We start from the raw sequence: 15,648 nt of genomic DNA on the forward strand, positions 1-15,648 counted from the left end.
GTCTTGATCAATTGGAACATCCGTTTGAATCTCGGGATTAGTGGGAAGTACCACAAGACCTTCCCAGGCACCCCTTCCTTATTAGTATTGTCTCTGCCCAGTTTCCAACGTGATTCACCACATGTTGGACAACTTGTTGCTTCTACATGCTGCCCTCTATAAAGGTCGCAGTCATTTGGACAAGCATGAATCTTTTCATAGGTGGTGGCTTAGCTTATTCCTATGAAAAGAACTAAGTTGCTTGGATTTCTTACCTAGAAATTAAAGCATGATGTTGTGAGTTTAGGTTCCGGAAAAATTTAGGCTCATGGCATCATAGGCCATTTATAATCCGAAAGATTTAAATGGTATAAAGGTTGTGTAATTTAGCTTTGCTTTGGAAGAGATTGTTAAATTGCAGGACTAGTTGGTTTCTTCGTACCTTTATCAAAGCACTAAGGGGGAATTTATCAAAATATGTTGTTACATTAAATTTGGGGTTATATTGTGTGCATGAGTAAGGCTAGGTGTGATGCCTAAGCCTCTATTTCTCTCTTATATATATACTAAAATCTCTATTTTTTATTTGCTTACTTTATTTTGTGTACTTTAATTTGTTCGCATAAAAATTAAAATCAATCAAGCCGTTCACTACCATAATTATTAATATCATCCTTGCAATCTTTAGCTTCCAAAGGGCTAAGGTTAGAATTTGTAAAAAGTTAGATTGCATGTTTTTCTAGGCTTTCTTGTGGAAATCTATCTAAGTTTGAGTTTCCCCTAAACCTTTGGGTACGATACTCTTCAATTCCCTATATTAAAACTTGGCCTCCTACACTTGGGAGTAGGGCACATCATACATAAATTTGCACACACTTTCATATTCAATGATGTCTCCAACAAGTTTTTGGCGCCGTTGTCGGGGATTGAGTTTACCTCAATCCCTAGCTAATAGGTTGCCGTGGGACTAGAGAATCCGTGTAGTTTATCTTTACTTTATTTTGTTAGGTTTTGTGGTAGTTTTCTTATTTTCGAATTTGTTTTAAGTACTTTAGGAAAGTAGATGGTAAATTGCGGTAAGAAAGACTAAATTGAGCATGTCAAATTAAAAAAAAAATAGTCTTGCCTATTTACTATTTGCTTATTACTTATTGCAAAAAGTTGTAATTGCGGTAAAATTAGACTAATTGGAGCATATTTACTTGTGAAAGTTCGTCTTAACTACTCATTCTTTTTACTTAAAACTTGTACCAATTTCGCTTTTAGCTTGTAAGTTTAAAATTTCTTTGAATTCGTCAAGGAATTTTAATTTCCCTTCTTTAAGGTTTGAATTTAATTAGAACTTGTGGAGTAGGATTTTATCTTTGTACCGTCGAGTTTATTCACTCTTCACAAGTAGGCTCATCCGATTGAATTAATTCATGAGGAGTTACCAAAAAGTTGAGTGTTAGACAACACCAAAAGATAGATTCCTATTCCCCTTTTAAGTACATTGGATCGGGATTTCACCTTCGTAATGGATTGGTTCATCACTTTTCACAACTAGGCTCACCTTAAGAAGGCGATTTCTAGGTAATAAGTGGCTAGGGATTTATCCTGGTGTTGTGTCGTGTACTAAGTAAGCCTCGCTCTACCAAAGCCGCACCTACTCTTACCTGGTCATACTTCGATAAGAGTTACCGAAGGTTTAAGTGTTGAACTTTGTGCTTAAGTTTGGAACTACGTTAAGCGTTGCACTTAGCTTGGAACTACGGCAAGCTCATTACACCTAATTTGGAACTACGCCAAATTTGAAATCCTTCTCCCTTTTTTTTTTCTACTTACAAGTTCTTGCTAAATTCTTATCATCTTAGAAGCGCTATTAAAGTTCTTTTGATAAAGGAAGGGAGGTTGAAAATAAACAAGTCTTTGAGCAAATTACACATATTTGGGTAAAAAGTGTAATTAGTTAAGCAAGCTCTAACAATTGCAATTTGCAAAAGTTAGAAAGATTTGTGCGATTACTCTTTTTAAGTGTGTTAATTTGTATAGTTTCTTGTATTCTTATTTATTAACACATTCAACTTGTGTGACCCATAGGTGTATATGTCCTTGTCTTCTCAATTTGGAAGTGGTTTACACACTGTTTTAAAGCCTAACGATCAAGAGACACCTCAAGGGCAATCACATAAGCTCATGGCCCCTTCTTCATCTACCATCTATTCTAATCCGTTGGTTCAATCATCCGAGGAAGATTCAAGTAGTTCAAGTGAAAACTTGGAGAAAGAGAGTCCCGTTCTAGTTGTTAACAGTCTAGCTGCCTTGGAGAGATTATTCTAGCTAGACCAAGAAGCAAGGGTTGCAAATCCAAGCATTGGACTGAGAAAGTACCATATTGTGATGGCTGGCGAAGAGGAAAGAGAGCAAAGGCCAATAAGGGATTGTGCCTTACTATCGTTGTCCACACATTCAAGATACATTGTCTTGCCACCATGTGCCTCTTCATTTGAGATAAAGCCAAGCTTCTTGCAAACGCTTCCAACCTTTTATGGATTGCCAAACAATGATCCATATCACCATCTACTAGAGTTTGATGAGGCTTGTGCAAACATTAAGCAAAATGGAATGATGGAGGATGCTTTGAAGCTTCAGTTGTTTCCATGTTCCTTGAAGGAGAAAGCAAATATGTGGCTCAACAAGTTGCCTTCTAATAGTATCCACTTTTGGGCAGAAATGCAAATGAAGTTTATCACTAAGTACTTTCCACCCGGAAAAGCAAATGAGAGAATGACCTCTTTGATGACTTTTAGAGAAGATCAAGATGAGTTATTTCACAAAGTATGAGAGAGGTTTAAGGACCTTGAGTTTGGTTGCCCTAACCATGGTTAAAGTCAAGACATGTTGATGAGCCTTGAATTAAATTAAAGTCTAGTATAGAAGATGAATTCTAGGCATCGTTATTCAAAAAAAAAATAATAAAAAAAAATAAATAAAATGAAGCAAAAGCCGCAAGCGCCGCAGCGAACTGGGACGCGACTAGAAAACCAACTCTTAATTCTGAAATAGAATTAGATAATTTTGTAAGACGTAGGTTATCCTCTAAACCTACAGAGCCGAACTCAGAAGTCCCCAACCCCAAAGCAAAAGAGGGGCTTCTTTCACTTCAGTGATTAATTAATGGGATCCTTGAAGAGAAAGTCGGAGGAAGTTGACCCTACAACAGCTCCACTCAAAGCAGCCAAGTCAGAGAAAAAGAATACTCTTGAAATCGTCAATGATGAACAGATGGTCTGCGTGCACGACGTGTCGTACCCTAAGAGTTACGTTCCTCCGCCGCCGCCATCGCCTTCTTCCGAACCCGCCAAGAAATTCCCCTTCACTCTCAACCCTTTTCAGTCCGAAGCCATCAAATGCATCGAAAATGGGGAGTCTGTCATTGAACATGAGCTCTGTGAGGATTTGCCTTCTTTCGGTAACTCCAAAATAAATAAGACTAAGTGAGTAGAGAGATGTCGGTGGAGCAAAGCTTGCTTAAGTACCACTTATCTCAAAACCTTTCTAGACATCATACTCATTTTGGATGAGCCTATGTGAAGAAAAACTAAACCAATGACATTTACTACAAAGTATATGGCAATTGCCTATTACATCTCTTGGAAATAGTGGTGGAGCCAGGAATTTAAGTTCACTGGGGCACAAAAATATATATATATATATATATATATATATATATGAAAACGTACAAATGTAATTTTTATCTATTACAATATTAATTGCCCTCGACAAGATTTCATATTTTGAAATCGTTACATGATAACCTCATCATCTATGCTAGTAAAAATGTCCTTTTCAATATATCAAAATTAGCAATCATTCATAAACTCGTCACCTATTCGACTATGTAAATGAGTCTTCACAATATTCATAGCAGAAAATACTCTCTCTACACTTGCAGTCGCAATTGGTAGAATCAATGCTAGTGTCAAAAGCAAGTACACCAGTGGATATGTCACATCTTTTTTGGTCTAAACCATATTTTTTGCAAGATCAGTAATTCCCTTCAATTCAGAAAACTCAATGTTGGAGCGCATGTCTACTATGTAATTTTCAAGTTGATCATCAAGTAACTCTAGATCATGTGCAGAAAAATTCTGAGGATAATATTGGGCCAGCTTTATCAACTTTTCTTTGTCAAAAGCTGAGAATGAATTTCTCGGGTTCAAACATGACATACAAAGAAGCAACTCAGTATTCTTCTCGTTGAAATGATCATCCAACTCTTGAAGCTGATTATCAATAACAATATAAAACAACTGAACACGGTAATGATGCAAGTTTGTGATTACTTGAGCATTGCGCTTTGATTTCCCTTGAGCTACAAAACATTCATCCATGTTTAGAACTTCAATAGAATGCTTCTCACAAAAAACTGTAATTTGTGTAAGTAAAGAATCCCAACCACTCTATCTCATTGCCTGCAATCGTTCCTTGCATACATAACCAAGTTCATAGCATTCACAATATCTTGATTTTTCTTTTGCAGTGCTTTTGACAAATCATTTGTGATTCCCAACACTTTTCTCATCAAGTGTAGAAAAAAAAAATTCATATGATCGCATATAATCCAATAAAACCCTTGCTTCTAGCTTTTGTTTAGAACTTGTTCCATCCATTCTGATAACCTCGAGTACAGCTATCACAGATTTGAACATTCTAGATAAGCTAATTAACATATCATAATGAGAGCTACATCGTGTATCACTAGTTCGCTTCACACTAGTTTCCTGATTCAAGCCTTGACCACTTAAAAGCTCATTGTTTTCTAGTGCTTCTAAAATGTCATCACCATGTTTTTCTCGAAGAATGTCTCATTTTTTAGCTGATGCTCCAACCACATTCACCACATTACCAACCAAATTAAAGAAATCTGAAATCAAATCATGATTCTTGGCCACTGCTACCAAAGCTAATTGTAGTTGATGAGCAAAACAATGCACATAAAAAGCACATTTATTTTCATTCAAAATAAGTGTTTTCAAACCATTCAGCTCACCTCTCATATTACTTGCTCCATCATATCCTTGACCTCGTAGTCTTGAAATGCTTAATCCATGTCTTCTTATAAAATCATCAATAGCTTCCTTCAGTGTGATAGCATTGGTATTCATAACATGCTCAATACCCACAAAACGCTCAATCACATTTCCATCATCCACATACCGTAGTACAATGGCCATTTGCATATTTGAGGACATATCTCGAGATTCATCAACAAGAATGGCAAATAAAGAATCACCAAGTTCAATAGCAATTGTATTGACAATTTCAACTGAAATAGCACTTACAATGTCCTTCTGAATATCAGGTGATGTTAACTTCAAATTTTCAGGAGCATTTTTCAATGTGACAGCTTTTATATCTTCATTATAACCGCATAACCATTCCAAAATTTCAAGAAAATTTCCTCGATTATTTGAATTTTCATATTCATCATGCCCACGAAATGGAAGTCCTTGCTTCAAAAGAATTCTAACAACACCGATTGATGCACTTAAGCGAGTCTAGTAGTCAACTCGATCTTGGCTTGTATGATTTGACAATATGGTTTCAATCTGTTGTTTTTGATTTAGTAACACTTCACAATTTCTTTGAGCCTTGTTATGGGTATTGTTTGGCCCTCCAATATGACCATATACTATACTCTTATTCTTCCAATTCTTAAATCCATCACCCACAAAAGTATCACCACCTCCTTGTTTAAAAAGATAACAACATAGACAATATGCGGCATCGTTTTTAATGCTGTACTCTAACCAAGTAGGAAAATCATCAAACCACTCTTTAACAAATCTTCTTTTCTTTCTCCCAAATTCTGTGATAGGAAACTCATGAGCTCTTGGTTGACAAGGACCTTTTTGTAGATAATATCTGCGTACTTCATCTTGAACATTAGGATGATAACTTGAAATTGGAGGACGATTTCCAAGATCAGAATGATATTTTTCATTAATTTCAGGACAAGGCTTCTCTGAATTACTATCATTTTTTTTTTGCTGGGGATGAATCCAATGAGCTATTTGTACCTGACGACTCCTCTGCACCAGAATTTTCTTTTCTTTTAAAGTACCTTAACATATTTGAATGAAGAATAGAGTTGTACTGAGAACCAAAAGAATCGACTACAATAATACTCTTCACAAAAGAATTGAATGAGAATTGTTACTTGACGATGTATATATACATGCTATTGATGTAATAGAATATTTTTTTAATCATTTTCTTATTAGACTTGAAAATCTGTAAGTAATAAGGAACTATGAATCATTAATCCTTTTCCTATTAGTAAACAAAAATTAGAAAAGAAAAATATTATGTGAAGTTAAAGACAGTCAAACGTGGGACCCACGTTTCTCAAACAATTCCAACGGAAACAACTAAAGAAGAGCACGTGAAGTACTCTCCAATCTCCATAATCATGAGATAATATTTTTTTATTATATAATACTAACCTTGTATTAATAAAATATTAATACTATATATATATTAATTTTTTTTTCTTCTGAAAATGTGGGTGGGGCATGAGACCCACTAAACCCCTGCCTCCCTCCGCCTCTACTTGGAAAAATAAAGATTTAAACAGAATTGGCGATCTATTGATCCCAGCCAGATTTGTAGTCTTCAACCCTTCACTCTAGATCATCTTCTTGATCTTCTTGTTCCACATAGTGAGCTTCTCTTGCTTCACAATATGCTTTGCAGGTGGTGACAATTTCTTCACGAGTTCTACAAATGTGTGCCTAATGATCGGATACTCCACATCGAGAACATACATCTCTTTGCTCAGACTCCATGGATTGAGACGCTTTGAAAGCGTCATTTAGATGGCTCTTAGTGTTGGTGGCACCACGAATATGGCCAGAGGTGTTGCCTCCCTCTCTCTTTCCACATTGACCTCTTCGGTTTTGTGTTCACCTATTTTGGCTGTTACCTTCCCAAGTAGAGCGATTATATGGACCAAAACGTCCAGAAGTATCCCTAAGATTAGGGTTTCGCTCTTATAATTGGATTTCAGAATATACTCTTTTCACGAATCTCGAATTATAGTTCTTCACAAGGATATTGTCATGCTTTTCAGCGACATTCATGGCTCCAATGAGCTCCTGAAACCTTGTGGTCCGTCCGACAGTAATATCGATTCGATAGTTCTTAGCAACTATCAATGCAGAGACGGGGAAGGTAGAGAGAGTCTTCTCAATCAACATCGCATTTGTGATCTCTTTACCACAAAATTTCATTAAGGATTTAATGCGAAGTGCTTTTGAGTTGTAGTCAAGAACTTACTTGAAATCACATAAGTGGAGGCTATGCCATCTCACTTCTAGGTCAAGAAGAAGGGAGTCACGGACGTTGCCAAATCTTTCTTCAAGTGAGACCCACATCCTTTTGGGGTTTTCTTCATTCATACACTCGTACTGGAGTGAATCATCCATATAACGAGTCATTAGGATGATGACTTTTGCCTTATTTGCCTTTAAGGCTACTCTATTTGCTTCCAAAGCTTGAGCTTGCTCAACAGTTAGCATGTCCTGGCTAGGCTCGAGAATAGTATCCAGGATTCCATTGGCCTTGAGATGCTGACGGACATCACGAATCCACCTGTGATATCCAGAGCCAGTTGTTCCCAACGGAGCAAAGTCCAATTTGTTCAGGTTACTCATCCTGAAAGAGAACAAGAAAAAGGGTTAGTTTCGGAGTGGAAAAAGCTACCACGAAAACATATAAAATTTCTGAGCGTGATCGCTCCTAAGAAAGAAATTAGGAATTTATGAGCTTAATCATTTCTATGAAATTCAATTCCAATTTAGAGGTATTGGATTAGATCGAAACAATGACGTAAGTGGTCGATCATAAATTCTCTACAAACTCTAAGTTTGGAGATCTCAACAAGCTCCAAGCTTGGAGTGAGCACGAACCCCCATAGTTTGGCTTAATTAGGTCTCCCCTATGATGAAGAAATGGGGGTAGAAAAAGGGAGTTTGCAAGTCCCCGAGAAAAAGAAGAGAAATTGAATAAAAACACAGAAAAAGGAAACTTTTAGTAAAAAATACCTTGAAATAGGTTGCCGGAAAATTTGGCAGGAAAAAGTAATCAGAAAATGGCAGGAAAAGTCGCCAGCGGTGGCCAAAAAAGTCATCGGCGGTGACCTATCGCAGGTGATCACGTGGCACCGGACTTGACGTGGCGTGCTGACTGGTTGCTGATGTGTCGCCAGGGTAGGCTTGGTAGTCTGTGGGTCGTGGCTTGGGCTGTCTCCTCTTTTTTTTTTTTTTTTTTTTTCCTTCTATAGGATGTTCAGTCTCCTGGTTCTGTGATTTTTGTACCGGTTTTCAGGGTTTTTCTTCCGGTTCCTAAATTCTAGTATCGAAACGCTGCTGCTGGCAAATTTTGGTAGAAATCAGAGGTCTGAAACGTGGTGAACCGGTAGATTATTTGCTGCAGGTGGTTTGGAAATTTTGGTAGCTGGTTTGGTAGGTTTCCGGCCGGTTCTGGTGGTTTTGCCGCCGGTTCTGGATTCCTGGGGTCGAGGGTTTCAAGTTTTGTGGCAAAGGCAGAAAAGGTTTCAAGGTTTGTATTCATATTTAGGGTTTTAGCTTTTTGAATCAAGGTTTGGCTATTTGTTTCAGAATTAGGGCTTCGTGCTGATAGCTTGTTTAAGGAAAAACTGAATTGGGGAGAGAATTGAGTCATACGTTCATTGATAATCGGGGCATTTTTATATAGAGGATTACAAAACATAAAATCAAAGTTGTACAAGGAAATATAATCGTACAATTAATCGGATATCTATGAATATCTCCGATAACATCTCTAATTCAAAATCCTATTACAACTAGGTCAAGTAACCTAAAGCTAAAGTTTAGGCCAAACACATATTCTGAATTTACTTGAACATATTTGATATTATTCATAATAAAAATGAAAAATACGGATTTCTGCACTTTCCCCTATTAATTAAGTAAAAAATGGCATCGTTATTCAAAAAAGAAAAGGAAAAAAAAGAAAAAAGAAAAAAAAAAACAGGGGCATCTGCAAGCGGTGACCAAAACTGAAACGCAGCGAACTGGGACACGGTCACACGACCCGGTTTTCTGCTTTCCGCAATAGAATTTTGTAAGACGTAGGTTAGCCTCGCCTCTAAACCCTAAACCCAGAGCCGAAAGCAAAGGCCCCTTCCCCCCCTCTCTCTCTCTATCTTCTTTCGCGTCAGTGATTAATTAATGGGATCCCTGAAGAGAAAATCGGAGGAAGACGACTCTGCAGCAGCTCCACCCAAAGTAGCCAAGTCGGAGAACAAGAACACTCTTGAAATCGTCAACAATGAACAGATGCTCTGCGTGCACGACGTGTCGTACCCTGAGGGTTACGTTCCTCCGCCGCCGCCGCCGCCTTCTTCTTCCGAACCCGCCAAGAAATTCCCCTTCACTCTCGACCCTTTTCAGTCCGAAGCCATCAAATGCATTGAAAATGGGGAGTCCGTCATGGTAGCTAATTCTTCCTCTTCTTTTTTTTTTGGCATTGAATTTTTGGAATTACGAGTATGCTTTTTTTTTTTGAATTTGAATCCGCCATTTTGATAGGTGTCTGCTCACACATCTGCTGGAAAAACTGTTGTTGCGTCGTACGCGATTGCGTTGTGTTTGCGTCATAAGCAACGTGTGATATACACCGCACCCATCAAAGCTCTCAGCAACCAAAAGTACAGAGAGTTCAAAGAGGAGTTTTCGGATGTTGGGTTGATGACTGGAGATGTAACAATCGACCCCAACGCTTCGTGCTTGGTATACACATTGCATTACCCTTTTTCTTTTTTCTTCTGTTTTGGGATTGCCCATATGAGAATGGACTTGTCAGTTGCTTTCGTATTTCAGGTGATGACCACGGAAATCTGGCGGAGCATGCAGTACAAAGGATCAGAGGTGACGCGAGAGGTGGCGTGGATAATCTTTGATGAGGTGCATTACATGCGGGATCTCGAGAGAGGTGTGGTGTGGGAAGAGAGCATTGTTATGGCTCCAAAGAATGCTCGCTTTGTCTTCCTCTCAGCAACCGTGCCCAATGCAAAGGAATTTGCTGATTGGCTCGCAAAGGTTCATCGACAGCCTTGCCACATTGTCTATACGGATTATAGGCCCACTCCTCTTCAGCATTATATTTTCCCCTCCGGAGGGGATGGTCTGTACTTGGTAGTTGATGAAAAGGGAAAGTTTCGTGAGGACAGCTTTCAACAAGCTCTTAATGCGCTTGCTCCTGCCTCCGACGCTGCTAAGAAGAAGGAAAATGGCAAGTGGCAGAAGGGTCTGGTCATCGGCAAGGCCGCTGAAGAAACCGATATCTTCAAGATGGTGAAAATGATAATTCAGCGTCAGTATGACCCTGTCATACTTTTCAGCTTTAGCAAAAGGGAATGTGAATTACTTGCAATGCAGGTACAAACCCCTTTGGAAATGTTTATTTTTAAAATGACATTGAGTTCTACCATGCCCCAGTCTAATACATTGCCCGACTATTAGTGGCTTACCCTTTTGCAAAGTGAACTCTTGAACCCTATTGCCTGCATGTTTAAGATTTGATATATTATGACCTGCTTATCCATTTAAACCTTTCTTAAACTTTTGGATGAAAAACCACATGATATTTACTATGGTTATCCATTCAGAAGTGATACTGTTTGTTTTGATAACCTTCTGGAATTTGTTTGATTTAAATTCATGGTCAAGTGGAACAATATTTTAGTATCAACTTTGTTATCATTACTAGTTTCTTCACCAGTTTGTTGAATACCAGTTTTACACTTCAACTTTTTTCTTGTCTGTTTGGTCATATAGATGGCAAAGTTGGACCTAAATGGGGACAGTGAGAAAGCAAACATAGAAACCATCTTCTGGAGTGCTATGGATATGCTTTCAGACGATGATAAGAAGTTACCCCAGGCAAGTTGTCATTCCTTCCTTTCCAAGATACGTGTCTTTCAAAGCATGTCTCTATGTTGGGTTTAGACGATGTGATGTTATATCCTCTTTTGCACATTTACTCTTAAAGAGTGTCGAGTCTCTCTCTCTCTCTCTCTCTCTCTGTGTTTCTGTGCTCTACTCCCTCCAAATATGTGAGTTATATTATGACTTAGATAGTTGGGTAAGCATATGAAATTTAACACACTCAATGGTTGTTTCATCTTATTACTTTAAATACAACACAAATAAAATTACCTAAGAGTTAAGTTAACGGTTTCCTCTTTATGTGTTCAGAGAATAAGAATTTGGTAGTGTAATATTGTGTTTAAAAATATATCATGTGAACCCTGATATTAAGTTTGTTTTATTTCATATTGATATTCTTAATATACTTTTCTAAACAGGTTACTACTATGTTACCCCTTTTAATGCGTGGAATAGGTGTGCATCATTCTGGTTTGATTCCCATTCTAAAGGAAGTGATTGAGATATTATTTCAGGAAGGTCTTATCAAGGTATGGATTACTTGTAGCATCCCTGTGATTTCACTTAGTATGTATAGACCAGCCAAACTTGCTTGCTTTATCATAGACAGGTCTTGAGTTTTTTTTTTTCCTAAACCCCTCAGCCACTTTCAGCCAAAATCAATATTTGTCTGCTTTTACTGTTGATCAAATTGTATACTTTCTTTTCTTCCAGCCTAATGATGTATACATATGTATTTACAGATATATGTTTTAGACAAAGTGGTATAAACATTGAAATATATTTCTTTAGTGTTTATTTGCAACAGAGACCTTCAGCATAGGACTGAACATGCCTGCGAAAACTGTTGTATTTACCAATGTCCGGAAATTTGATGGTAATAAGTTCAGATGGATAACCAGTGGTGAGTATATACAAATGAGTGGTCGTGCTGGTCGCCGGGGTATTGATAAACGTGGGATATGCATACTTATGGTAGATGAGAAGCTAGAGCCATCTACTGCCAAAATGATGCTTAAAGGAAATGCTGATAGTTTGAACAGGTATATGTTCTCAATCTGGAATTATATGTGCATAAGACCTTTAGGACACTTTTTATCCAACAGGCTAAAGGTGGGACTAGTGTGTTTAGACTAGTCATGTGTTTGGCTTTCCCTTGGACTGGATAGCCAAGGGATCTAGATGTTCTTTAAAACCCCGTTCAAATGGTTTGAAGTACAAAACTGAAAATTGAGTTGAAAAACCAAATCCATCTTCTTATGACACATTGGTTTTGGATCAAACCAATAGTTTGACTGGTCTTGATATCACCCTTTCCTTCACTGAGAGTTTTATTTTTTATTTTTTAAGTATATATTTATATTTTTCCCTAAAAATATGCTTTTTTATTTTTTTAATTCTGAGAAATCCTCCTCTTTCCATTTTCTTGGAATTGCTTTTTCCTAACCTATTGCTCTGTTTTCCAGTGCCTTTCATTTAAGCTACAACATGCTTCTGAATCAATTGCGCTCTGAAGATGGTAATCCAGAAAATTTACTTCGTAACTCATTCTATCAGTTCCAAGCTGATCGTGCCATTCCCAATCTGGAGGTTAGTTGCTGGATGCAGAGGCTAATCGTTTTTAATTGCAGTTGGTCTTCCATTTATTTGTAACTTGGTTGTGGTTTGTTTGTTTCACTAAGTTTCTTAACAACTAAAGAAATCTATTAGAGTTAGGAAGTGATTTATATTTTGTATTGTTAGCATACGGATTATCGATTTGCGAGTTATGTTATTCTTGCAGAAACAAACAAAGGAGCTTGAGCAAGAGAGGGATTCAATTATAATTGAAGAAGAAGATAGTGTAAGGAATTATTACAATCTAGTACAGCAATACAAGAGTTTAAAGCAGGATCTTCGTGAGATTGTGATTTCTCCAAAGTACTGCTTACCATTTCTGAAACCTGGTAGGCTTGTGTCAATCCAATGCACCAAGAGTGATGAAGCTTCCGCTTCTTTTTCTACCGAGGACCATGTCACATGGGGTGTTATACTTAATTTTCAACGAGTGAAAACTGTTTCTGAAGGTTAGAACTCTCAATTACTTAGAGTCTGTTACTATTTGGGATTTTAGGTCACTAAATGGTTCATGTGTATTCCAGATGATGCAGTTAAGAGACCTGAAGATTCAAACTACACTGTGGATGTTTTGACTAGGTGTCTGGTCGACACAAATGGAGTTGCAAAAAAAACACTAAAAATTGTTCCTTTGAAAGAACTGGGAGAACCTGTTGTTGTTTCGATTTCCATCTCTCAGGTCAAATGCTTGATACTGTTCTTCTGTTTATTGCATCAAATTTCCATTTCTTTTGGCTTTTCTTGCCTTTATCACTCTTCCAAATTATCAACTGAACTTGGAATTGTTCTGTTTTAGTTATATAATCAATGCTACCTTAATGAATCAATTGCTCCGCAAACTTGTGCTTTTACTTTGATTTGATTTCCTTGTCCTGTTTATGGTTATTTACGAAAACTGCTTGCATCTTTTTTATTCCTGTGCTATTTAACTTTGTTAATATACGGTAACAGTTAATAACATATATTTGTCTTATATATGAACAGATTAATAGCATGAGTCGACTTTGTATGGTCATACCAAATGATCTTTTGTCATTACAAGCTCGAGAAAACACACTGAAGAAAGTTCTTGAAACTCTTTCAAGATTTGGAGAGAAGATTCCTCTTTTAGATCCTGAAGAAGACATGAAGGTACGCTACTGCAAACTTTTTTATCCTCTTTATTTTAAAGATAGCTTTTTTTATTACTGAGCACACCTCCCCTTTTTTCTTTCTTCAGATTCAAAGTAGTTCGTACAAAAAAGTGGCTCGTAGGATTGAGGCTTTAGAGAACCTGTTTGACAGGCATGAAATTGCAAAATCACCACTAATTGAGCAAAAGCTCAAGGTTTTTCACATGAAGCAGGAATTGGCAGCGAAGATCAAGTCAATTAAGAAAACAATGCGCTCTTCGACTGCGTTGGCTTTTAAAGATGAACTTAAGGCACGAAAACGGGTTCTTCGGAGGCTAGGGTAATTACTTCTTTTTCCTTCACTTCACCTCCTCTGGCCTTCTCACTTTTTATGACAGAGTTGCTTAGTTTTCCTGCACCGATGTTTTGTCACTGTTTGCTTATCATTTAGTATGAAATTCAAAAATTACAATTCTCATACTGTAGACGAGATTTGAAAGTCTCAGGCAACTATGACAATTTACTTTTTCAGTCTTTGAAATAATACTAAACTGATTGGGTTGATTGGAATGCAGATATGTTACTAGCGATGATGTTGTGCAGTTGAAGGGTAAGGTTGCTTGTGAAATCAGTAGTGCAGATGAGTTGACCCTCACAGAGCTCATGTTCAATGGCGTTTTCAAGGACATAAAGGTAGAAGAGATGGTATCTCTTCTCTCATGTTTTGTTTGGCGGGAAAAACTAAAAGATGCTACAAAACCAAGGGAAGAGCTTGACCTGCTCTTCTTGCAATTACAAGAAACTGCTCGGAGGGTGGCTGAAGTTCAGCTTGAGTGCAAGGTACATTTTTCTCTGGTGAAGTTAAATTGTTGTTTTAAGCTTTTTCTCAGCTTGTGATAACAAGGATTTATTTGCCTCTAAAAAGTTTGAAGTCCTATTTGTGAAATAGAAGTCGGATGTTTGTTCAGTTTGTCTGTTGTTTCAATGTAGTTTGTCATTATTTCAGTAGCGTAGGTAACATGCATGCATCTTGTTTAGTGAAGTTTGTCAAAATGTGATTTCTCTTCTTTAGAGTATGTATCAACACCAACATGATTTGTGTTATCTGAGATGAAATGGCTAGTTTATGTGGAAGCATAGTAAATTGGGCATATGACAAATTGCTAAGGACCTTCAAATGAAACACCTATGCTGTTGAGTCCAACTTGTGCTTAAGTGGATTCCGTGCTTGGCTTCTTTACGCAGTTGCAAAGTGGATGGTTTTTACCTTCTTATTGCGTGTCAACTGAAATGTTCCCTCTTTCTGTTGGATATATACTGCAGGTTGAAATTGACATCGATAGCTTTGTGAGTTCATTTCGGCCTGATATTATGGAGGCTGCATATGCTTGGGCAAAAGGGTCAAAATTTTATGAGATAATGTCAGTTACAGGGGTTTTCGAGGGTAGCTTAATCAGGGCAATCAGGAGACTAGAGGAAGTTCTTCAGCAACTTATACACGCAGCCAATTCTATTGGAGAAACTGATCTTGAATCAAAATTTGAGGAGGCTGTTTCAAAAATCAAGAGAGACATTGTCTTTGCAGCTTCCCTATACTTGTAATTTTTGGCTGTAACTTTTTGTTTTTGCCATGGTTTTAGGCTACTAGAGGAATATATATATATATATCAAGGTGATGGATCTCTGTACAAGGATTTTCAATTGATCTGCTAGCGGATGCATTCTGTTCTCAAAGAGATTGGCTGGTGGCACTAGCAATCAAGTCCTGGATAGTGAAATATCAATTATTTATGGTACTTGAAGGGTATCTGTATTTTTGTAGTATTGTTGTAAGAGAGCACGTAAGCTTCAATATTTATGAAATAGTAGCTGGTCTGTTTTATTATCATTTCTGTTTCGCCAAATATCTAATTACAGGTAACCAGTAAACATTATGAAGCCAGTAAATACTGTTCACATAGTAT

At 37.4% G+C, this 15,648-nt stretch overlaps 1 protein-coding gene across 1 annotated transcript; it reads left to right on the forward strand.

Moving 5' to 3' along the window:
* The first annotated feature begins 9,016 nt into the window (after window positions 1-9,016).
* On the forward strand, window positions 9,017-15,529 carry LOC112178558 (DExH-box ATP-dependent RNA helicase DExH9). The gene is made up of 13 exons (XM_024316708.2): window positions 9,017-9,500; window positions 9,597-9,797; window positions 9,888-10,445; window positions 10,845-10,949; window positions 11,375-11,485; window positions 11,748-11,998; window positions 12,422-12,545; window positions 12,739-13,021; window positions 13,097-13,251; window positions 13,557-13,703; window positions 13,792-14,024; window positions 14,260-14,524; window positions 15,008-15,529. The coding sequence occupies exons 1-13, from the start codon at window positions 9,237-9,239 to the stop codon at window positions 15,284-15,286; spliced, it is 2,976 nt and encodes a 991-aa protein (XP_024172476.1). The 5' UTR covers window positions 9,017-9,236; the 3' UTR covers window positions 15,287-15,529.
* The last annotated feature ends 119 nt before the right edge of the window (window positions 15,530-15,648 follow it).

Source organism: Rosa chinensis, chromosome 7 (assembly GCF_002994745.2).
Source record: "Rosa chinensis cultivar Old Blush chromosome 7, RchiOBHm-V2, whole genome shotgun sequence".
Lineage (NCBI taxonomy): Eukaryota > Viridiplantae > Streptophyta > Magnoliopsida > Rosales > Rosaceae > Rosa > Rosa chinensis.

What these genes read in the sequence shown, in the direction of transcription:
- LOC112178558 (XM_024316708.2), top strand. Translation starts at nt 9,237, where the DNA reads ATGGGATCCCTGAAGAGAAAATCGGAGGAAGACGACTCTGCAGCAGCT. An exon ending in AGTGAAAACTGTTTCTGAAG is followed by an intron (nt 13,022 to 13,096) that starts GTTAGAACTCTC and finishes TGTGTATTCCAG; the next exon opens with ATGATGCAGTTAAGAGACCT. An exon ending in ATCCTGAAGAAGACATGAAG is followed by an intron (nt 13,704 to 13,791) that starts GTACGCTACTGC and finishes TTCTTTCTTCAG; the next exon opens with ATTCAAAGTAGTTCGTACAA.